The 11,349-nt window shown below is 39.5% G+C and overlaps 1 protein-coding gene across 14 annotated transcripts in view; it reads right to left on the reverse strand.

Moving 5' to 3' along the window:
- Window positions 1-11,135, reverse strand: part of CDC42BPA (CDC42 binding protein kinase alpha) — a 181,938-nt gene extending 170,803 nt beyond the window's left edge. For 6 of the 14 annotated variants that reach the window (XM_063152608.1, XM_063152596.1, XM_063152598.1 and 3 more), the window contains exon 1: window positions 10,049-10,854. In XM_063152608.1, the coding sequence (XP_063008678.1) occupies window positions 10,049-10,244 (196 nt within the window). In that variant the 5' untranslated portion in view covers window positions 10,245-10,854. Of the gene's footprint in view, window positions 1-10,048; window positions 10,856-11,001 lie in introns of those variants that run through there. The other 8 variants (XM_063152601.1, XM_063152599.1, XM_063152597.1 and 5 more) reach the window with 4 other exon arrangements.
- Between the last annotated feature and the right edge of the window lie 214 nt (window positions 11,136-11,349).

Raw genomic sequence — 11,349 nt, forward strand, 5'->3', positions numbered from 1 at the left:
CTACTGCTGATAAGATCAGATGACATCTCTGCTAAATCAGCCAGGAAGAGACTTTTCAGGCATCACCATGAGCTCCTGCAGCTTATACTCAGCAGGGTAACTGCACAAATACTCACTGAAGTACCTAGGAAGCTGCACCACCAAAAGCAACTGGTTACCAGATGACCTTCTCCGAAGTCACTGTTACTCAAGGATAAAATTAACCAAAAAATAACAAGTTCATGAAATAATTCACACTAGCTGAGGTAATACACACTGTATACCATTTTCTCTTGGTAATTTTATCTCTAAATAATGTTTGCATTTTCAGTTTGTGGGTTATCAGCAATGGAGATATTAAGTCATCCCTTATTTTCAGAAAAACCAGTAACATATAAGGGCATAGACAGTACATTTTCTTAGCCAGCCTGCTTATATCCAGAAAAACCCACTTGAATAACGTAATTTCAAAAATTAAATTATGACTTTTATAAAGACACAGAAATTTAGAAGTACATATTTTGTTACCCAGAAGTGGCTGCTAGCAGTGAAGGTGAAAATAGTCAATACTGGAGGTGGAGTGACACTACAGCAAAATGATAATGGTCTTCTCTGCAAATTTCTGTTTGCATAGGAAGCAGCTTCTATAATTTCCTCTAACATACCAGTTCAGTGAGAAAACAAGTCTCTTTTGTGTCAGTCCCTATCAAAATTATAAAAAGGATCTTTTTTAAATAATCACAAAATAGTACATCATGTGTTTTCTAGAAGTTGAGGGAAATAGAAGGAAACTCTTCCAAGTGTGTTAACATAAGAATCCTTGTCTTTCAGTTACAAAGTATACAACGAAAACAGTGTCAAGACACTGAGTGATACCATGCCAAATACCACAGAACACACAAGACCAACACTTGCTTTTTTTCAAGGAATTACCACCACCAAAATCAGACAGTTATTTTGAAGATCCCTCTTCATGGTTTGTTGTTATTGTATTGCTGTTACCCTATTTCTAGAGTCCCAGAAGGTGGTTTTCTCACAAGCAGCTCCTCACAGCAGTGTTGTTCCTGCTTCTTCATCAGGGCTCCTCCAAGACTCTCCCTGACCAGCCAACCCACCCTCTTTTACCCCAGTTATCTTCACTAGCCACAGCTGCCACCCAATTAAGGACAGCACAGCTGCAGCCCATTTAGAACAACTAGGACTGGGGCAAGGCAACTTATACAATACATAGATTTTACTAGGACTCCTACTATAATGGTTAAAGACCTTCTCATTGCAAGAAGAAAAGTTTTGGAAACTGTTATGGAAAAAAATGAGGCTCACTGAATTTCTACACCAAATAGCTACCAGAAGAAGCTGGTAGCCTCAAAATTTGTTTCAAAACTGTAGCTTCCTTGTATGCAAGAGGGAATCTGAGAGGCAACCAGGAGTTGAGGTAGGTGGAGCCACAGAAGTCTGGGCTGTCCCAATCCTAGCCTCTTTCTTTTATAAAAACACTTCCAGAAATTCACAGAACCACACTGACATATTTCAACGTGCTCTTGCAGCTTGCTTGTTAACTGGATTGTGCCCCTCAGCCCACACAAGCCCCAGCAAAACAAAGTTCAGTGGATTTAGCCAGCCTTAGGACACCTTCGAGTCAGCCCCCACCCAAGATAAAACCAGTGAGTTGCAATCAAAATGTGACTTCTATTTCCTCCTCCTCCTCTTGTTACTATGTGTCCTGCAAAACAGTCAGACAACACAGGGCTTTATTGACAAAAGGCAGCGTGGTAAAGGTGAAAGAACTTTAATGAGCACCAACAGGAAATACCTTGGGACTGTGGTGTCCCCACAGCAAAAGTGACATTTTCTTAAACCACAGGGCAGACAAAAGTAATTGCAACCCTTCCTATCACTTCTTTATTTTAGTTTCAGGTATTAAAATGATAAAGCCATACTCCCACTAAAGTTTCATCCTTTTTAGACTACAGGATTAAAACAGATCCCAAGTTCTTACTCACAGCCAGAACAAACAGCCCAAGGCTCCAGTTCTACAAAAGCTAACAAGGCAAAATGATTAATGATAGTAAATCAATTGATCTAGTAAGAAATGTACAGGGTGTTTATGGGAAAACACTGTATAGATGCACCTGTGGGTAAGGCCTGTGTGTATTTGTTCACTTTTTGCTACCATTCTCCACACACAATCTCTATATTATGGATTTGCCCAAGAAAATCATGAAGTCTTGGGAATGATTAGGGAAAAAACAAAGAAAAAAATACCAATCCAAATCCAGAAACCAAGATTCTGGCCATGGGAAGATCAGACTGACACACAGATATCCACACCGTACTAGAAACAAAAACTCAGATTTAGAAGGGATGAAAAGCAACAGAATGGAAACAAGGAGGAAATGCACGAGGCCTCAGTTGGGAAGGTAAGTTGCTTTGGGATAACACTGCCCATGGAAATCTCAGAGAAAGGAAAGGAGGAAGGACTCAGAAATGGAGACCTGTGAGCCCTCAAACTCTGAGACTGAAAGGAAATTAAACAAAAGACCAACAAAGCCTTGCTGTTCTAATCCCACAACATTTCAAGGAAATGTAATTATTTTTATTAACACCTACAAATGCTTTTTCCTCTCCCACTTAGAATGGCACACTAAACCCACTTTTTACTTCTACAAAAAATTACTGTAAATTTCCACTAAATTGCTGAACAAAAGATATCTTTTCCCCTCAAAATGGCACAGAAAAATACCACAGTTCATAACATCTACAAGGTCCCTATGACAAGCTTGTCAAAAAGTTGCCAAGAGAAGGGTGCACTAAGAAGCTGATCCCTAAGAATAAAAGAAATCTGCAATATTGTGTAACATAAACTAATTTAAATCAAACTGGAAGTCTGGATATGGATAAGGAAGAATTATGAAACACAAAGTCATAGGAGTCTGGCTATACCTCATGTGGATTTTATCCATGGTGACCGCTAGTAAACCTAATTAGGCTGTATTACTAGAAATAAAGCAAACTGACCTGTCTGAATAGAAGATTTTTGCAGTTCTTCTTAAGCCTAATGTCATGTTTAAACTATTTGAAATAAAAATCTTGTCGTTAACAAAAGATTGCACATGACTGACCTAAATCACTTGCATTTTTTGAAGATTTTGGTCCACATTAGAGGCATTCCCAAGCTTAATGAGGAGTTTAGAAAAATAATGTGTTGAGGTAAGTTAGACCAGAGTAGAACAAAATATTCCAGTTGTTCAGCCAGAAAAAGAAAATCAAATTAAACAAGTACAAATGCTTATGGAAGGAATGCCTGCTTTGCCAAAAGATAAAACTTAAAGAGTCAAGAAACTGGCCTTTTCTTTCAATCCTGCCTCAGCTATCCACTGTAGGTTTTTTTATTCAGGCTTTAGAGCTTGGCAGCAGGATCTAATTGCTTCTGGAAGTTTTCTGCAGAAATGGAGATTGTAAATTTTTACAGGATAAAAGCAATTAGAGATGCTAAGAATAGGTTAATATTTTTCAAAGACACATCCAGGATAATTCATTACAGTTCACTTTCAGAAAATAATATGGTGAGAATGATTTCCAGGACAGCAGTCTACACCCACTTTGTATCTCAAAATCCTGTATTTGCAATTTATTCATAAGAAAATTTCAAAACACCACTAGTCTCTCCAGCCACAGGTATGACTCATAGTGAAATTACTGTTATTTGCTGCTGCTATTCAGGATTCAAACACTGATCTATGGGTGTAAGGTAGAGCTTCAAAAAGAAAGGCAGCTTCCACCCATCTTTGTAAAAAAAAAGAATATATATTCTGAGAATTCTAAGAATTGAACCATATTGGACCAATTAAGCTCATTGCTTTTGGAGCACAATATCCACACTTGAGTCAACTGTGATATAATAATATAGTGCAGGTTATAAAAAAAAATAGATCAGTAAATCCAGGAGAGAAGGGCCAAAAGACAAGGAAGGAGTTTAATCAGGTACATGCACAGCCTCAAATCCTGCACAGATGTTAAAAATTCAAACACACCTTCAGCAGTACATTTTACAGTTATGATCATACCATAAAAAAAACCCTACTGGATTAACCCTTAAACATGAGATGTCCTAGTAACAGGGAATTTATTGTGTTGTCATGAGGTTTATAATGCCCACTGAGCAGACTAACTCATATAATTGTATTTCTCCATTTGTCCCCATTAGACCAAAGCATGCCAGGAATTTCTGTACAGAATAAAGGCATTTGTGAAATTCCTGGAAACTAAAGTATTAGTTAGCTTTCTATCTAAGCAAGCCATGCTCCTTTGCAACAAACAGGACATTACTGACAGAAGTCAGTCAACCTGAAGACAAATATGCCCCAAAATAGCAGCCTTGGAGTACTTCCAAACTTCTCCTGCCCAGCAGAATAAAAAGAGCCAAAAAAGAACACCCTTTAAACTTATTTCTACTTAAAATTAAGGGTTTTGATTAAAAAACACTTTGTGTAATGGAAATGTGCAAAGAAACAAACATGTTACAACGGATTAATGCCTCACTCTACTGGAAACTAATAAAAATCAAGTAGAATTAACTGGATGGTCTCACAGCTCATTTGATCACATCCCAACTGTTGATAAACTTCCAGTAATTAGTTTACTGTATTCAAGGAAAGAATCAAAACTGAAATAAATGTGAGAAAAAAACTCCACAATTTAAAAGGTTTAGACCTTAAACACAGAGCTATCTCACACTAAAGCCTGCATGGGCAACCATTTTACTACATATTTTCCCACAAATACTGTTTCCCTCTTTTTCAAGTAATTTGGTGTAGAACTGTAATTAGTTTGCTGTGTTCAAGGAAAGAATCAAAACTGAAATAAATGTGAGAAAAAAAACTATCACAATTGAAAAGGTTTAGACCTTAAACACAGAGCTATCTAACACTAAAGCCTGCATAGGCAACCATTCTTCTACATATTTTCCTACAAAAACTGTTTCCTTCTTTTTCAAGTAATTTGGTGTAGAACTGCATCTGTATAAAAGATGTTTACACAATATTCTGAAACATAGAGATTTGAAGATTGTTTTCTGTTTGAGAGCACTGAAGAAACAACTTCTTTCACCCTAATCAATAAAAAGCATTTAATGTTGGCTGCAGCTGTGTAACAGAAACAACAGATTACATCAAATAAGCAGTAAAGTGTTATTGAAAACAATGTCAGAAATTTATATGTCAAGAATGCCACAATGTCTCCTGCATTGATGGAGCCCCATCAGTTCATATGGCTCAGCTGCAAGCAATGAAACAACTCACATCTAAAATCAGGAATATGCCTAAGCACATTAAGTGGCCTTGACAAGCTCCTCCTTTTCCAGAAAGAACTGAATAACTGGTTTTGCTTATGTCAGACCAGGAGGTATTCCCATTTTTATGACTAGACTAAAAAGAAGTTGATAACTTTTAGAATGTAATTAGGGGGAAAAAAGTATTTCTAATGTGTTAGATAGTACTAAGGTTGGAAAGTACTGAGCACCAAAGTCTACTTTAAAAAAAAACCAAAACAACAAAACTTGAAAAAGTTGATTGTTAAGTCCTTTACTGTCTGCTAAGAATAGGACCTAAATGAATGATTATTTTTTTAACAGCTGTTTGAAAAACAAAATTTAAGCAACTCATAGCTGAAAATGGCTGTGATTTTGTTCAGGACCTATATAGAGATAAGTAGCAAAGAAAAGGTGGAGAAGCCTAGAGACAAAATTTTATTTTCTTTTGTAACTAATATGTAAAAACAAACCTAGCTCAAAAAGGGGATTACCATTTTTTTTAAAGAAAAACCATGAGAGAGATCATCAGAAGGATAACACAGACAGCCTCTCCACAACTCTGTCTTGAAAAACTGGTTGTATGGTGATAAAACCATTTCCAATATCCAGAACAGATGCTGCACAACTGAGTAACACAAGTATGAGACCAATGATGACAGCCTAGTGTATGACCATATCAGCACTGCATAAACACCATGCATTTCAGTTCCACTAGAGATGAAATGAGAACAATTTAATCCATCTTCCAAAGCTTTCTTTGGTGGGAAAATACAAAAAACCAAACAGAACAAGAACAAAGTGAACAAAACCAATCAAACAAAAATTTTACTAGAGGACAGTTTACATTTTTCCAACAAGAGCACAGATTTAATCAAGCCACTGACCTCACCATGGTATTGGTGGTGCCCTCCATCTTCCCTCACTTTCATCACCACACATTTTGAGGTTTATTCTATTATTCTTTCAATGCATCCTAAAGAACATTGTTCTAGTTTCTTTTCAAAAGCAATTCAGACTGGAGCCATTGGAAGGAAAGAAAGTTTTCCCAGAACCAAAACATCTCCAAAAGGTTCTTTTTATCACTACAGTTCTCTTTCAAGTTCACCTTATCAGCCTTCGTTACCTCCCTCACACTCTTGCGTCAGCGTGGCAACTCACACACAAGTAGAAAAGAAAAAGCAAAGTGCTTGGAATTCTCAACAGCTTTTTCTGGTAAGCTCCAGTTGCTATAATTAGACAAGCCCTTTTCTAAATCACAAATACAACTATCAATAGAGATAAAAATGAAAATTAGCATCAAATACATAGAATAAGCCAAATCTAAATGTTCCAGTTTCTTCCTGTTATCTCAAAATGTGCCCTGATTTAACCCTCAGAACTCAAATATATTGGCTTTTTCCATGGCTCTGCTAGCATAAAGGATACCTATGTCATATAAACAACAAAATCAAATCATCTCACAAGTCACAAAATTAACACTGTATAAGAATAGGGAATACAATTATGTTTTCACTTAAAGCCAAAGGTAGGGTTTTAAAAGTAAAGCAGCTTCTGAATCACAAAATAATTAACCTGACACTTCTAACCAGTCTAATGTAATTTCAAGCAACAAAAAAGGCTGAAATTCTACAAAAATTTAAAACTCAACTTCACACTGTAGAGACCTTACTTTCTCCACTTACTGTGTTAAACCTGCAGTATCAAACCAAAATATGAACAATTAGTTCAGATCTCAATTCTTTTACCTGGATTCATTTTTTAAATAAGTTATTCATTTTTTAAACAAGTTCATAAAGTAGCCCTAAAAGATCTAAGTACTAGAACATGAAGCTTCTTAGTTCCCCTAAATATAGCAGCAGTCACATGGCTGTCATTAAGACATTAGCTTTTCCGTGGTAGAATACCTCCTAAACCTTTCCCCCAAAAAAGTCAGATTGTGGTTCAGTTTTACATGAAACACAGCAGATAACATCTCAGACCCAGAACAGTCTGTATAAAAACACATATCCACAAATGCAACCTCAACTCAAACCCTCCACAAAACCAAAGACTAACACCTCAAAACTACATTGCTGAAAAGCAAGAAAAAATTATTTACTGCTCAACAGGAGTCTGTGATCACTGAACAGCTGTTTGTTAGCCTTTTCTTACAATTACCAGACTATAAATAAACCTCATTTACTTCTAGAAAGAATAATTTATTAAAAAAAAAAAAGGCAGTTAAGATGACAATCAGTTCTCAGGAGTAAATTTGTACTCTGCACTTTGTACACATACACACAGCTCCCAGTTCATACCAGTTCCAATACATTCACATTGCACTCTCCATTATAACCAAGCCAATCTGTGGATATTTGGCAGAAACCCACAAAATGACAACATCCACCAACAGATACACCAGGCCCCAAGTTTTATTTCACTAATGGGAAAAATAAATTAATACACGCTATTTTATATGGTACATTCAAATCCAAGAGCACTTCACACACAGCAACTTTCTGAACTCCCTGGTGTAAAACCTGTGCTACTTTTCCTGCTGTTCAAATAGAGAAGCTAAAAAAAACTGAGCTGAAAGCACTTCAACACTGAGTCCTTCAGAGAGGTGTGGGCAGAGTCCACGATTTCTGGCTGCCAGCCTTCCACTTCTGCCACTACTCAGCACATCTCTGACTTTAAAACCACATACAACCTCTCTCTAATCAACCACTTGCCTTGTTCCTCCTTCTGGGGAGAGAGATAGGAGAGGTCAGGGTTATATCAAAGCACAGGTACCCTCAGTAACTCCACTGCACCAGAGGAGGGTACCTGACCTCTGTAAGAGCATGACTTTGCCAACTCCCTGATCCCAAGAGGAATGCCAGAGAGTGCCAGCTTCACTAGGAGGGCTGGCCCTCAGAGGAGACACCCCTGGAGGTGTTTGCAGAATAAAGACATCATTCACACAGACACTTCCACCAGCAGGTACCAGCCACAGCTGGCTCTTCCATGTCACCTCACAAACCCTCCTGGAAAGCTCCCAGGGCTGGGCAGCAGAGCTGGGAGCACACAGAGAACCACAGCAACTCAGCCCTGGAAATGGGAGCAACTGGTTTTCTCTGAAGCCTAAGAGTCCTGCTAAGGCACAGCTGGAGCATGAGAGTGGAAAAATAGCAGGAAAAATAGGCCAGCAAGAAACCTTATTCCAGTGCAGCCTTTCCAAAACAGTGTATTATTTCCATCAGCAGATGGGAAAGCTTATTACAGAAATCTTCAGGTACTGTCAGAGCCTTGCAATGATGCATTTACCCATTAAACAACCACCACTGAATGCACCAGCACCCAACACAATGGGTCCTAAACACACTGTTGCTCTGATCATCTAGATATGGTTAACTTGGTTGTTATTGTTATTATTTACAGGGTATCAGCTGGCTGGATCCACTGCAGACTGCACTAAGTTCCTGCATAAAAAATACCCTTGGAGCCATCATATTTTCCCAGTCTTTCACAGCTTCTGTATGCCAGTGACAGTTTTAGAGGGAAGATTCTTCAGAAGTACTTTTAATTACTATTTCCTCCTTAGCTAGAATGCATTAATTATAGCCTGTTCCTCCAGATAATAAGAAAACAAAAACCAGTGCAATATGAACACTACAAGAAACTTAATTACTGAGTCAGATGTCCTTTAGATGTCAGTATGACTACAGAGAGGAGCAGGAAAATAAAACACACACATATCAGCCTCAAGTTGTTAGATCAGTTATCAAAACAATGTCTTTCCTCAGCAACTTCATTTTGAAGAGCTCAACCACCTAATTAATCAAATGCCTGTTACATCTTTCAAAAATATGCTTTTTTAAATAAAGAAAGTCTGCTGATGTATTTATTACAAAGCAAATGTGGCAAATGGTTCTGTATGCAAATACAGAAGTGCAGCATGACTTTGAAGTTTGAAGGTCAGATACAGTAACCATTCTCATCAAGGTTCTTATGTCAGACTGCATCTTCTGGTTTACATCTAAGTTTAGGAGGAGGAAGAAAGAGAATTAAAAAGAAAAGAAAAAATAGAGTCAACCAGTTCTGTGACAACTTAAGAAGAACTGGCACAATATCATTCACCTGCTTTCCTTTAAAATCTGCTAATACCCTATCTCCCACAAAATGAAAAGCCTGCCAGGGACACACAGATTTTCATTCTGCTTTTCAGCTTTGATTTTCCTGATGAAAAAAAACCAATCTACTTAAGTCAGCAACAATTTTATATTAAAGAAGAGAATGTCATCTTCTCCATCTTCACAGATGTTTCAAACCCTTATCATTTCAGAAAGCTGAAGGATTTTCTTGTTGATCAACATGTTTTATTTTAAAGCAGCATAGATTCAACTGCAAAAGCAAATCAGTGGATTGTGCATTGATATTTTTGCAGGCATCAGAGAATTTATCCCTCACCATTCCTTATTGCCAGCAACTTCAGGACACAAAACTCAACAGCTGGGCCTGAAGGCAAGCAAATATGCTAGGAACACAAAAGTCTGATCCATGTCAAAAAAGAAAAATAAAAAACAAGAAGCACGTTTTACATGCATACCTCAAAGACAAAAAACCAGCAGATTTCTTTTTAGCACCACCACCACATTTAAATACAGTGAAACTGACAACACTTCCCAGTAAAACACTGAGTTATAAACAATCCCCTCTCACACATAAATAACAGAGACATTATACAAAGCAGACAGGAACACGGACGGATGTACACAAAATAAACACATTGAAACTTACCCCACTCCAGATACTCAAGGATGTTCTTCTCTCTTCTCAGAGGGGAGTTATTACATTCATCATAAAGGCAGATGAGTATATCCAGCAAGGTTTCCACACTGAAGCATTGCCCATTAGTCTGTGTTGGCCCATCCAAAATAAACTGCTCCAACTGCTTCAAACGCACTTCTCCAGACATGGTTGTTTCAGTTTGCATTGGAGTTTCTTTTTTAATGATTATTATTACTTTGTCAGAAAAACAACAACAACAAAAAAAACTTTTGAGGGTTTTGTTGTTTAAAAAGAAGTCAACAGTATTTTTAACAAGTGTCAAACTGTGACGGTCCTTAATTGCCAGCCCACCTCGAGGTTCCCAGCCTGAAACTAACCAACACCTTGGAGTTTCAGACGCACACAAACAGTGTGGATATCTGTGTATTCATGACATTTAAGAGAAGAAAATAGTTATCCTAAAAAAAAATTAATAGGCTTAGTAAGAAGTGGGGCAAAACCAGCATTCCTGATGCTTAAACAATAATAATTGCACTCAAATTCAACCGAGACTGCCTGACACCGATTTCACCGTGCGTGCATAGGCACACGCAGTTATATATTTAAGAAGGTCTTCTCCTTCATTCCCAATGCAGATCATGCAGCGCGATCCTGCGAGGAGCCCCGCCGCAGCACCACGGGCTAACAGCCCCTCCGGTTCCGCTTCCCAGGACGGACGGGAAGGGAAAAACAGACGTATTTACGTATTTATATAAGCGAAAGGCAGCAGAAACGAGGGCGCACACCGGCGGGCAGGCAGGGAGGGATGAGGGGCCGCGCAGCCCCGCCGCCCCCCGCCGCCTCCCCCGGCCCCGGCAGCGCCTCCGCGGCCACCGCGGGGTGGGGCGCAGCCCCCCCTCCTCAGGGCGCAGCCACGTCCTGCCCCGGGCAGCCTTTCCCTTCCTCCTCCTCCTCCTCCTTACCGAGTCTCCTTTTAAGGCTTTTCAGTGATTCAAAAAAACTAAAGTCTTCATTGTCGCCCCCTTCTCCTCCGCTGCGCCAAGGGGCGGCGGGCGGGACGCGCGCCCCGACACACCGGCACAAGCGCTCCGAGCCCTGTCAAATCCTTCCCATGGCTGCGGCGGCGGGCTGCTACTGCTGCTGCTGCGGAGACGGCGCCCTCGTCCTCCTCCTCCTCCACCCGGTGCGCGTCCTGAGGCGGAGGAAAAGCGCCGGCGTCTCCGCTCCGGCCGCACGCTGCGGGCCGGGAGGCCCTGACGACGGCGGCGGCGGCGGCGGTGGCTTCACTCCGGGCAGCTCGATGGTGTCCC

Source organism: Melospiza melodia, chromosome 3, assembly GCF_035770615.1.
Source record: "Melospiza melodia melodia isolate bMelMel2 chromosome 3, bMelMel2.pri, whole genome shotgun sequence".
Classification (NCBI taxonomy): domain Eukaryota; kingdom Metazoa; phylum Chordata; class Aves; order Passeriformes; family Passerellidae; genus Melospiza; species Melospiza melodia.